General features: G+C 45.6%; 1 protein-coding gene across 1 annotated transcript in view; it reads left to right on the forward strand.

The window, feature by feature from the left end:
* LOC110489398 (gamma-aminobutyric acid type B receptor subunit 2) overlaps positions 1-12,213 on the forward strand; it is a 378,500-nt gene that overhangs the window by 329,465 nt on the left and 36,822 nt on the right. The window contains exons 14-17 of the mRNA XM_090227680.1: positions 2,268-2,374; positions 6,819-7,043; positions 7,860-8,042; positions 9,277-9,406. Of these exons, the coding sequence (XP_090083806.1) occupies positions 2,268-2,374; positions 6,819-7,043; positions 7,860-8,042; positions 9,277-9,406 (645 nt within the window). The remainder of the gene's footprint in view (positions 1-2,267; positions 2,375-6,818; positions 7,044-7,859; positions 8,043-9,276; positions 9,407-12,213) is intronic.

A 12,213-nucleotide genomic window follows, 5' to 3' on the forward strand; every position in this document is an offset into this window, starting at 1 on the left:
AGATAGAAAAGCAGAGAGAAAAATAGACGGGGAGGGGGTGTTTAAACATGCCCCAGGCGTTATACCTCGTCAGTTTGAATATTCACCTGAATGTTTGATCACTGCCACATCAATCCAATGTAACCTATCCGTCAGAAGTCCACGTTCAGGCAAAACTGTGTACCTTTTGTCCCTCCAAGGCACCCTTAGGCTTGCATCCTAAATGGCAACCTATTCCCTATATAGTACACTACTTTTGACCAAAGCCCTATGGGCTCAAAAGTGAAGTGCCTTGCAAAAGTATTCATCCCACTTGGCGTTTTTCCTATTTTGTTGCATTACAACCTGTAATTTAAATATATTTTTATTTGGATTTCATGTAATGGACATACTAAATAGTCCAAATTGGTGAAGTGAAATTAATATTTTTTCTAAAAAATTAAAAACAGGAAATTGGTGGGGCATATGTATTCAACCCCTTTGCGGTGAAGCCCCTAAATAAGATCTGGTGCAACCAATTACCTTCAGAAGTCACATAATTAGTTAAATAAAGTCCACCTGTGTGCAATCTAAATGTCACATGATCTCAGGATATATACACCTGTTCTGAAAGGCCCCAGAGTCTGCAACACGACTAGGCAAGGGGCACCACCAAGCAAGCGGCAACATAAAGACCAAGAAGCTCTCCAAACAGGTAAGGAACAAAGTTTTGGAGGAGTACAGATCAGGATTGGGTTTAAAAAATATCAGAAACTTTGAACATTTCACGGAGCACCATTTCAATACATTATTAAAAAATGAAAAAAATATGGCACCAAAACAAATATGGCCCACCAAAACTCAGAGACCAGGCAAGAAGGACATTAATCAGAGAGGCAACAAAGAGACCAAAGATAACTCTGAAGGAGCTGCAAAGCTCCACAGCGGAGATTGGAGTATCTGTCCATAGGACCACTTTAAGCCATACACTCCACAGAGCTGGGCTTTACAGAAGAGTGTCCAGAAAAAAAGCCATTGCTTAAAGAAAAAAATAAGCAAACACATTTGGTGTTCGCCAAAAGGCATGTGGGATACTCCCCAAACAGATAGAAGAAGGTACTCTGGTCAGATGAGACTAAAATTGGGCTTTTTGGCCATCAAGGACAACGCTGTGTCTGGCGCAAACCCAACACCTCCCATCACCCTGAGAACACCATCCCCACATTGAATCATGGGGGTGGCAGCATCATGCTGTGGGGATGTTTTTCATTGGCAGGGACTGGGAAACTGGTCAGAATTGAAGGAATGCTGGATGACGCTAAATACGGGGAAATCCTTGAGGGAAACCTGTTTGTCTTCCAGAGATTTGAGACTGGGACGGAGGTTCACCTTCCAGCAGGACAATAACCCTAAACATACTGCTAAAGCAACACTCGAGTGGTTTAAGGGGAAACATTTAAATGTCTTGGAATGGCCTAGTCAAAGCCCAGACCTCAATCCAATTGTGAATCTGTGGTATGACTTAAAGATTGCTGTACACCACCGGAACCCAGCCAACTTGAAGAAGCTGGAGCAGTTTTGTCTTGAAGAATGGGAAAAAATCCCAGTGGCTAGATGTACCAAGCTTATAGAGACATACCCCAAGAGATTTGCAGCTGGAATTGCTGAAAAAGGTGGCTCTACAAAGTATTGACTTGGGGGTGAATGGTTATGCACGCTCAAGTTTTAAGTGTTTTTGTCATGTTTCTTGTTTGTTTCCCAATAAGAAACATATTTTCCATCTTCAAAGTGTTAGGCATGTTGTGTAAATCAAATGATACAATCCCCTCCAAAATCTATTTTAATTCCAGGTTCTAAGGCAACAAAATAGGGAAAATGCCAAGGGAGGTGGATACTTTTGCAAGCCACTCTAGTGCACTACATAGGGGATAGGGTGCCATTGTGGATGCAGGCCTAGTCTCAACGTGCCAGAGAATGAGTGGATATCATATGAAACGCCTGCATAGAGGGAAAGTGTTTGTGAACCATTGCTTGCTGACAATTTCCTGCATTTCTCATATATTCCATTTGATACTCCAGATTTGACATGTAGGTGGATATTAATTGACAGCATGGACAAAACTGTCAGAATATGTCACATATATTTTATTCTTCATCAAGAGCAAGAAAATAACCATCTTTATATGGTTGATGCTATCTAACTTATTTATTTGGAAGACAGGGTGTTCAGATATTGATTGTTGTTGTTGACATGCATGTGCCCACCACTCACCAGCCCATCTCTTTTCTCTTTGTTTCCCTGCAGGCAGACCCCCAGGGGCAGGACATAGCCATCCGGCCCTTCCTGGAACACTGTGAGAACACACATATGACCATTTGGCTGGGAATTGTCTACGCTTACAAGGGCCTGCTTATGGTGAGTAAGGAGAGAGACTGTGTGTGAAGCAGGGAAGGAAGAGGTGGTGGCTGTTATCTTCATCAACACACTCCAACATGTGTATGCCATGGTCATGGTTTAATGATAGAGAGTTCAATAGCAAGTTCTCTGCCACACCCAAAGCACACATATGTTAAATATATCTCAAATCAAAGTTTATTTGTCATGCGCGCCAAATACAACAGGTGTAGACCTTACAGTGAAATGCTTGCTTACAGGCTCTAACCAATAAAATGAAAAAAAGGTTTGTGTGTGTGTAGGTAAGTAAAGAAATAAAATAACAGTGAAAAGACATTGAAAATAACAGTAGCAAGGCTATATACAGACACCGGTTAGTCAGGCTTATTGAGGTGTTATGTACATGTAGGTATCGTTAAAGTGACTATGCACATATGATGAACAAAGATAATATTTGATGTCCCGTTGGTAGGATATTCGTGATCGTACTTCGTCTAATTTATTGTCCAATGCTCACACGTTGGTGAGTAATATTGACGGTAACGGCAGCCTTCCTACTCGCCTTCTCCGGGTCCTGACGAGGCATCCGTCTCTTCGTCCTCTGTACTTGCGTCGCTTCCTCTTGCGAATAACCTGGATGTCGGCCCTGCCGGTGTTTGGAGAATATCTTGTGAGTCTTGCTTGTTGTAGAAAAAATATTTGTCTAATCCGAGGTAGTGATTGCTGTCCTGATATCCAGAAGCTCTTTGTCCAATCCGAGGTAGTGATTGCTGTCCTGATATCCAGAAGCTCTTTGTCTAGTCCGAGGTAGTGATCGCTGTCCTGATATCCAGAAGCTCTTTGTCCAATCCGAGGTAGTGATTGCTGTCCTGATATCCAGAAGCTCTTTGTCCAATCCGAGGTAGTGATCGCTGTCCTGATATCCAGAAGCTCTTTGTCCAATCCGAGGTAGTGATCGCTGTCCTGATATCCAGAAGCTCTTTGTCTAATCCGAGGTAGTGATTGCTGTCCTGATATCCAGAAGCTCTTTGTCTAGTCCGAGGTAGTGATCGCTGTCCTGATATCCAGAAGCTCTTTGTCCAATCCGAGGTAGTGATTGCTGTCCTGATATCCAGAAGCTCTTTGTCTAGTCCGAGGTAGTGATCGCTGTCCTGATATCCAGAAGCTCTTTGTCTAGTCCGAGGTAGTGATCGCTGTCCTGATATCCAGAAGCTCTTTGTCTAGTCCGAGGTGAGTGATCGCTGTCCTGATATCCAGAAGCTCTTTGTCTAGTCCGAGGTGAGTGATCGCTGTCCTGATATCCAGAAGCTCTTTGTCTAATCCGAGGTGATTGATCGCTGTCCTGATATCCAGAAGCTCTTTGTCTAATCCGAGGTGATTGATCGCTGTCCTGATATCCAGAAGCTCTTTGTCTAATCCGAGGTGATTGATCGCTGTCCTGATATCCAGAAGCTCTTTTCTGCCGTAAGATACGGTTGCAGAAACTTTATGTACAAAATAAGTTGCAAAAAACCCCACATAATAACACAATTGGTTGGGCCCTCGTAAAACTCCTGCCATTTCTTCCTGCACCATTTTAATATCTGTCTACACACATGTTTGTTAGATGTCGATTTCATCAGGCATAGAGCAAATTATATTATTCTATCTGAATACTGGGGTATGACTCCGACTTTGTATTAGTGTATAAATATGAAACTAGGTTCATTGATAGATTACTGACAATGAACTTGTCCTTCATTAAAGACACTGTGAGAAAGAGAACTATGACTGTTCTCTCCCTAACTTTATAAGAGTGCTACCATTCTGTAGTGACTAGGTTCCTCATGAGGTGAGCCCCTCACTGCCACCCCCTTGTGTGTGTGTGTGTGTGTGACCGAGCCCCTCCAGAAGCCCAGGGTTTCTAAATGAAATGTGACATCTTTGAAAACGTTCTTCTTCCCTTCGGCTGGCGTGTTTGAATACCTTAACTTAACTAGCCTAGACTGTAAATAATTCAGCCTTTAAGTCCACTTTAAGTCCAGAGAGAACAGACAGAGGGAGAGAGATGGGATGAGGAAGAGAGTGAGAGGGGTGTGGGCTAGAGAGTAAGAAAGTGGGATGAAGCCAAAGAATGGTAAAGACAGTGAGAGTAAAAGAGAAAGAGAAGAGACAGAGGGAGATCACAGGGACAGAAAGAAAGAGAAAGGAGAAGGAGGGAGATCACGGGGATAGAAAGAATAGACAGGGATAGCACAGGGACATAAAGAACAAGAGAAGAGCCAGAGGGAGAGCACAGGGACATAAAGAACAAGAGAAGAGACAGAGGGAGATCACAGGGATAGAAAGAGATGAGACAGAGGGAGAGCACAGAGACAGAAAGAACAAGAGAAGAGACAGAGGGAGAGCACAGGGGTAGACAGAGGATGAGCACAGAGACAGAAAGAAAGAGAGAATAGACAGAGGGAGATCACAGGGACAGAAAGAAAGAAAGAAAGAAAGAAAGAAAGAAAGAAAGAAAGAAAGAAAGAAAGAAAGAAAGAAAGAAAGAAAGAAAGAAAGAAAGAAAGAAAGAAAGAAAGAAAGAAAGAAAGAAAGAAAGAAAGAAAGAAAGAAAAAGAAAAAACAGGGATAGCACAGGGACATAAAGAACAAGAGAAGAGACAGAGGGAGAGCACAGGGACATAAAGAACAAGAGAAGAGACAGAGGGAGATCACAGGGACACAAAGAAATAGAGATGAGACAGAGGGCGATCACAGGGACACAAAGAGAGATGAGACAGAGGGAGATCACAGGGACACAAAGAGAGATGAGACAGAGGGAGATCACAGGGACACAAAGAAAGAGAGAAGAGGGAGATCAGAGGGACAGATATAAATAGAGAAGAAACCGAGGGAGATCACAGGGACTGATATAAAGTGAGAAGAGACAGAGGGAGATCACAGGGACAGAACATTAGACACATGGGGTGACAGACTTCAAAGTTCTTATCTGAGACAAAACTGGGACATGACAACAGTAGGCGCAGCAGCTGAGCATTGAGTCATCATCTCTCTATGGCACACACACACACCTATTCATCATCTGTGACGACTGCTCCTGTAATGCTGCTACTTGTCATTTTAGTTTAAGACTCATTAACACTTCAATAAAACTATCCCACTCTACAGCGCTTAACTCCTACATTATTCATTAGAATGTTGAGAGACACTGGGGTTCTGTTCTGGAGTACTCCATGAAGTGAACACTCTCAGAAAAGAACCCATTTATGACCTCAAAATCAAAAGGCTTTCTAAGTTTACATTCAATTCTGTTGTCTGCTATAGGGTGCTGTAGGTCACATTAGATGGTATGATTAATGTATTTTGTGTACATAATGAGCTGTCTCTATATCATGACTGAATCCTGACTACTAGACATATTGTACAATAGCTATATACCTTACTAGGCCTATACAATACATCCATCTTTATCTTTTATTTATCTCCCTTCTGTTTTCTTTTCACCTCTCCTCCTGCCTTCTCCTCCTCTCCTATTCTTCTCTCCTCTCTTCCTGCCTTCTCCTCCTATTCTTCTCTCCCCTCCTCCTGCCTTCTCCTCCTCTCCTATTCTTCTCTCCCCTCCTCCTGCCTTCTCCTCCTCTCCTATCATATTCTTCTCTCCTCTCCTCCTGCCTTCTCCTCCTCTCCTATTCTTTTCTCCTCTCCTCCTGCCTTCTCCTCCTATTCTTCTCTCCCCTCCTCCTGCCTTCTCCTCCTATTCTTCTCTCCCCTCCTCCTGCCTTCTCCTCCTCTCCTATTCTTCTCTCCCCTCCTCCTGCCTTCTCCTCCTCTCCTATCATATTCTTCTCTCCTCTCCTCCTGCCTTCTCCTCCTCTCCTATTCTTTTCTCCTCTCCTCCTGCCTTCTCCTCCTATTCTTCTCTCCCCTCCTCCTGCCTTCTCCTCCTATTCTTCTCTCCCCTCCTCCTGCCTTCTCCTCCTCTCCTCTCCTATCCTATTCTTCTCTCCTCTCCTCCTGCCTTCTCCTCCTCTCCTCTCCTATCCTATTCTTCTCTCCTCTCCTCCTGCCTTCTCCTCCTCTCCTATTCTTCTCTCCTCTCCTCCTGCCTTCTCCTCCTCTCCTATCCTTCTCTCCTCTCCTCCTGCCTTCTCCTCCTCTCCTATCCTATTATTCTCTCCTCTCCTCCTCTCCTCTCCTATTCTTCTCTCCTCTCATCCTGCCTTCTCCTCCTCTCCTATTCTTCTCCTCTCATCCTGCCTTCTCATCCTCTCCTATTCTTCTCTCCTCTCCTCCTGCCTTCTCCTTCTCTCCTATTCTTCTCTCCTCTCCTCCTGCTTTCTCCTCCCCTTTCTTCTGACTTTCCTGTTTCTCTCCTCTCATCCTACTGTCCTATTCTCCTCTCTCTCCTCTTCTCCCCTTTTCTCTTCTCCTCTCATCTTCTCTATTCCAACCCTTCCATCCTATCCTCTCCCTTCTCCTCCAGTTGTTTGGCTGTTTCCTGGCCTGGGAGACGAGGAATGTGAGCATCCCGGCCCTGAATGACAGCAAGTACATCGGGATGAGTGTGTACAATGTGGGCATCATGTGTATCATCGGGGCGGCTGTATCCTTCCTCACGCGAGACCAGCCCAATGTGCAGTTCTGCATCGTGGCTCTGGTCATCATCTTCTGCAGCACGATCACTCTCTGTCTGGTGTTTGTGCCAAAGGTAAGGACAACAGGAAATAGTAGTGTCACTTCCTGTCCATCAAAGGGGCATGAACTGTAGAACAAACTATACTGAGCAAAAATATAAATGCAACATGCAAAGTGTTGGTCCCATGTTTCATGAGCTGAAATAAAACATTCCAGAAATGTTCCATACGCATAAACTTCTTTCTCTCAAATGTTGTGCACAAATGTGTTTACATCCCTGTTGGTATATAAAGAATCAGATTAAACAGCATGATCATTACACAGGTGCATCTTGTGCTCGGGACAATAAAAGGCCACTTTAAAATGTGCAGTTTTGTCACACAACACAATGCCACAGATTTCTCAAGTTTTGAGAGAGTGTGCGGGATCGTCTGATACCAGAGCTCTTTTGTGGGGAAAAACTCATTCTGTTTGGCTGGGAATGGCTCCCTACTGGGTGTGCTCCCACCCAGATCTGTGTGGGGAAAAACTCATTCTGTTTGGCTGGGAATGGCTCCCTAGTGGGTGTGCTCCCACCCAGCTCTGTGCCCCTGCCCAGTCATGTGAAATCCATAAATTAGGGCCTAATGATTTCCTTACATGAACTGTAACTCAGTAAAATCATTGAAATTGTTGCATTTTGCGTTTATATATTTGTTCAGTATAGATTCAACCACTCTAAGAGTACTCTCAGAAAGTATAATGTTAATGATTATATGAACTACTTTCCCTTGTATTTAAAACATTCAAATGTGAGTGAGTAAGTGTAACATGATACCAGGTGAGGAATGAGATGTGACACTTTAACCTGTCCTTCTAAGCCACTCTACTTTATTATAACAACTTGCAGTTCATCACGATGAGGACCAATCCGGATGCTGCTACTCAGAATCGGAGGTTAAAGTTCAATACGAACCAGAAGAAAGAGGACTCCAAGATGTCCACGTCAGTGACGAGTGTGAACCAGGCCAACACGTCCAGACTGGACGGCCTGCAGACCGACAACCACCGCCTCCGCATGAAGATAACAGAGGTGACGTCATCGTGATGTTGTCTTGTGTCACGTCATGTTTTATGAAGAGGGCAAGGAGTCATTCCCCACCACATGACCTGACCTGTTACCTACATTTAGTACCCAGAACTTTCCCTTGTCAACTTTACATGGTCAGTAAAAACTCCTGGCCCTGTTGGTGAAGATCATTGTTACCAGATTGACACCTGTTTTTTTAGGATTTATTGTATCTAAAGTATGGTATTTTTCATTGGTGAGAGTAAGAGGTCACACCGTACACAAACTGGCCGCGCGCAAATTGATTTTGTCCCCCCACACCAAACACGATCACGACACACAGGTTAAAATATCAAAACAAACTCTGAACCATATTAATTTGGGGACAGGTCAAAAAGCATTAAACATTTATAGCAATTTAGTCAGCTAGCTTGCAGTTACTAGCTAATTTGTCCTATTTAGCTAGCTTGCTGTTGCTAGCTAATTTGTCCAGGGATATAAACGTTGGGTTGTTATTTTACCTGAAATGCACAAGGCCCTTTACTCCAACAATTAATCCACACATAAAACGGTCAACCGAATCGTTTCTAGTCATCTCTCCTCCTTCCAGGCTTTTTCTTCTTTAGACTTTATATGGCGATTGGCATCTAACTTTCATAGTTACCACAACGACCAACCGAACTCAGTTCATCTTTCAATCACCCACGTGGGTATAACCAATGAGGAGATGGCTCGTGGGTATCTGCTTCTATAAACCAATGAGGAGATGGGAGAGGCAGGACTTGCACCGCGTTCAGCGTCACAAACAGAACTGAATTCGCAGACGCTCGTTGGTGAGCAGAGCAGTGTGGGTGCATGTTAGAGCCTTATCTCTAATAGGCCCTGTCTGTCAGTAGCACCATCTAGTCACAACTATACAGTGTATCCTCCTTTCTACTTTCCTTTAAATTTAGGATGTTTTGTGTCTTTGATGTTGAATGACATGAGGAGAAATCTCATGCCAATCACTTCCAGAAGTCTCTCTGTGATGCATTTCACTGTATCTACTCCCTTCTAGCAGTGTAAGAGTAGCCGTTGCCCTTTTAGTTGTTCCTAGAGCCACTCTAGAAGTACAATGGAGTTGAGTAGAAAATGTTTCCTTGCTGCTATTTTCCTATCACTGTTTAACAACTCTATTTTAACAATTTTTAACACTATTTTAACCCCTTAAACACTATTTAAATCACTTTGCCCCTTTTAACACAATGTGTCTGTGCAGTTGGATAAGGAACTGGAGGAGGTGACCATGCAGCTGCAGGACACCCCAGAGAAGACCCCGTACATCAAGCAGAACCACTACGGCGACGTCAACAACATCCTCAGCATACGCAACTTTACCGACAGCAAAGGTGACAGACCGCTGCTACTTATGTATACACTTCTACAGCATTACCTCCCACATTTAAACAGACACACCTCTGTCAGCCTGGACTGCTGCTGACTCACTCACTGTCTACACGATTCTCTGAAGAGTTGAACACTATCTCTCCACCTCATACAGTACATACAGCAAGCTTTTAATTGTTACTCCAGTTTCTTGTCTGCTAACTATGATACCGTACTACTATCAGTGTGTCTGAGAGCTTCAGGTTCCTCGGTGTCCACATCACTAAGGATCTATTATGGTCCACATGACAACACAGTCGTGAATAGGGCACGACAACACCTCTTCCCCCTCAGGAGGATAAAAATAATTGTCATGGGACCTCAGATCCTCAAACAGTTCTACAGCTGCACCATCGAGAGCATCCTGACTGGTTGCATCACCGCCTGATATGGCAACTGCTCGGCATCTGACCCCAAGGCTTTACAGAGGGTAGTGCGTATGGCCCAGTACATCACTGGGGCCAAGCTTCCTGCCATCCAGGACCTCTATACTAGACGGTGTCATAGGAAGGCCCTAAACATTGCCAAAGACTCCAGCCACCCTAGTCATAGACTTTTCTCTCTGCTGCCTCACGGCAACCGTTACCTGGGTGCCAAGTCTAGGTCCCAAACGCTTCTTAACAGCTTCTACCCCCAATCCATAAGACTACTGAACAGTTAATCAAATGGCTACCCGGACAATTTGCATTGAACAGACTTTTGTACTGACTCTCTTGCACTCGCTCTATGCACACTCACTGGACTCTACCCACACACTCACACTTCATACACTTCATACACAAAACACACATGCATATTGATGCCACATACACACACACTCACACATAGACACACCTTCACACACAGTTGAAGTTGTAAGTTTACATACACCTTAGCCAAATACATTAATTCAGTTTTCACAATTCCTGACATTTAATCAGAGATAAAAATCCCTGTTTTAGGTCAGTTAGGATCACCACTTTATTTTAAGAATGTGAAATGTCAGAATAATAGCAGGGAGAATGATTTATTTCAGCTTTTATTTCTTTCATCACATTTCCAGTGGGTCAGAAGTTTACGTACACTCAATTAGTATTTAGTAGCATTGCCTTTAAATTGTTTAACTTGGGTCAAACGTTTCGGGCAGCCTTCCGCAAGCTTCCCACAATAAGTTGGGTGCATTTTGGCCCATTGCTCCTGACAGAGTGTCAGGTCTTCTAGGAGTAGTGGGTTGGAGTCAGGTGCAGAGAGCAGAGGTTTCGGACAATCCTATTTTATTCCTGTACAAACGGTCACTCCAAAACACTAGGCGCATAAGACTGACCGGCCAGACCCGGTCCCCCGGTGCAAACACGGGGGCCTCACTACGGTGCTGGTCAGCGCTCTTCTGCTGTCCAATAGCTTGTTTTAATGATTCACCCATTCCTCCACAGCAGGTGCCTCGGTCTGGCTCTGATGCCACGGAGCCAGGACCGGCTGGTAGCCCAACACGCACTGGAACGGTGACATGTTTGTAGAGGAGTGGCAGAGGGAATTCTGAGCCCCCTCCACCCATGGGACGTACCTCGCCCATTCACCAGGCCGGTCCCGGCAATACGACCGCAGAAACCTACCCACATCCTGGTTCTCTCTCTCCACCTGCCCATGGAAACCCGAGGTCAGGTTGACCGAGATCCCCAGCCGTTCCATGAACGCCCACCAAACTCTGGACGTGAACTGGGGACCTCGATCAGAAACGATGTCCTCAGGCACCCCGTAGTGCCGGAAGACATGGGTAAACAGAGCCTCCGCAGTCTGTAGGGCCATAGGGAGACCGGGCAACGGGATGAGACGTCAGGACTTAGAAAACTGATCCACAACGACCAGGATTGTGGTGTTTCCCTGAGACGGGGGAAGGTCGGTGAGAAAATCCACCGACAAATGCGACCACGGCCATTGTGGAACAGGGAGGGGTTGTAACTTCCCTCTACGCAGGTGTCGAGGAGCCTTGCTCTGAGCGCACACCGAGCAGGAGGAGACATAAAACCTCACGTCCTTGACCAAAATGGGCCACTAGTACCTCCCCCTAAGACTCGGCACTGTCCTCTCGATACCAGGATGACCCGAAGAGGGTAGTGTATGGGCCCATCGAATCAACCGATCACGGACACCAAGCGGCACGTACTGAACACCTGCTGGACACAGAGGGGGTGCAGGTTCCAACTGTAACGCCCGCTCGATCTCCGCGTCCACCTCCCATACCACCGGTGCTACCAGACATGAAGCTGGGAGGATGGGAGTCGGATCGACGGGCCGCTCATCGGTGTCATATAGGCGGGACAGCGCATCGGCCTTCGTATTGGGTGAGCCTGGCCGATAGGAAATCGTAAAACGAAATCGGGTAAAAAAAAATAGCCCGCCTGACACAGAATCAATCTCCTCGCTGCACGGATATACTCGAGATTACGATGGTCAGTCCAGATGTTTGGCCCCCTCAAGCCAATGTCTCCACACCTTCAGAGCCTTGACAACAGCTAACAACTCCCGGTCCCCCACGTCAGAGTTCCGCTCCGCCGGACCGAGCTTCCTCGAAGAAAGCGCAGGGGCAGAGCTTTGGTGGCGTGCCAGAGCGCTGTGATAGCATGGCTCCCACCCCAGCCTCGGACGCATCCACCTCCACTATGAATGCCAAAGAGGGGTCCGGAAGAGCCAGCACGGGAGCGTCGGTGAACAGCTCCTTCAGGCGACTGAAAGCTCTGCCCGCCTCTGCTGACCAGCGCAATCGCGCCGCCCCCCCTTTCAGCAGTGAGGT

This window comes from Oncorhynchus mykiss, chromosome 30, assembly GCF_057628025.1.
Source record: "Oncorhynchus mykiss isolate SJ-2025 chromosome 30, ASM5762802v1, whole genome shotgun sequence".
NCBI lineage: Eukaryota > Metazoa > Chordata > Actinopteri > Salmoniformes > Salmonidae > Oncorhynchus > Oncorhynchus mykiss.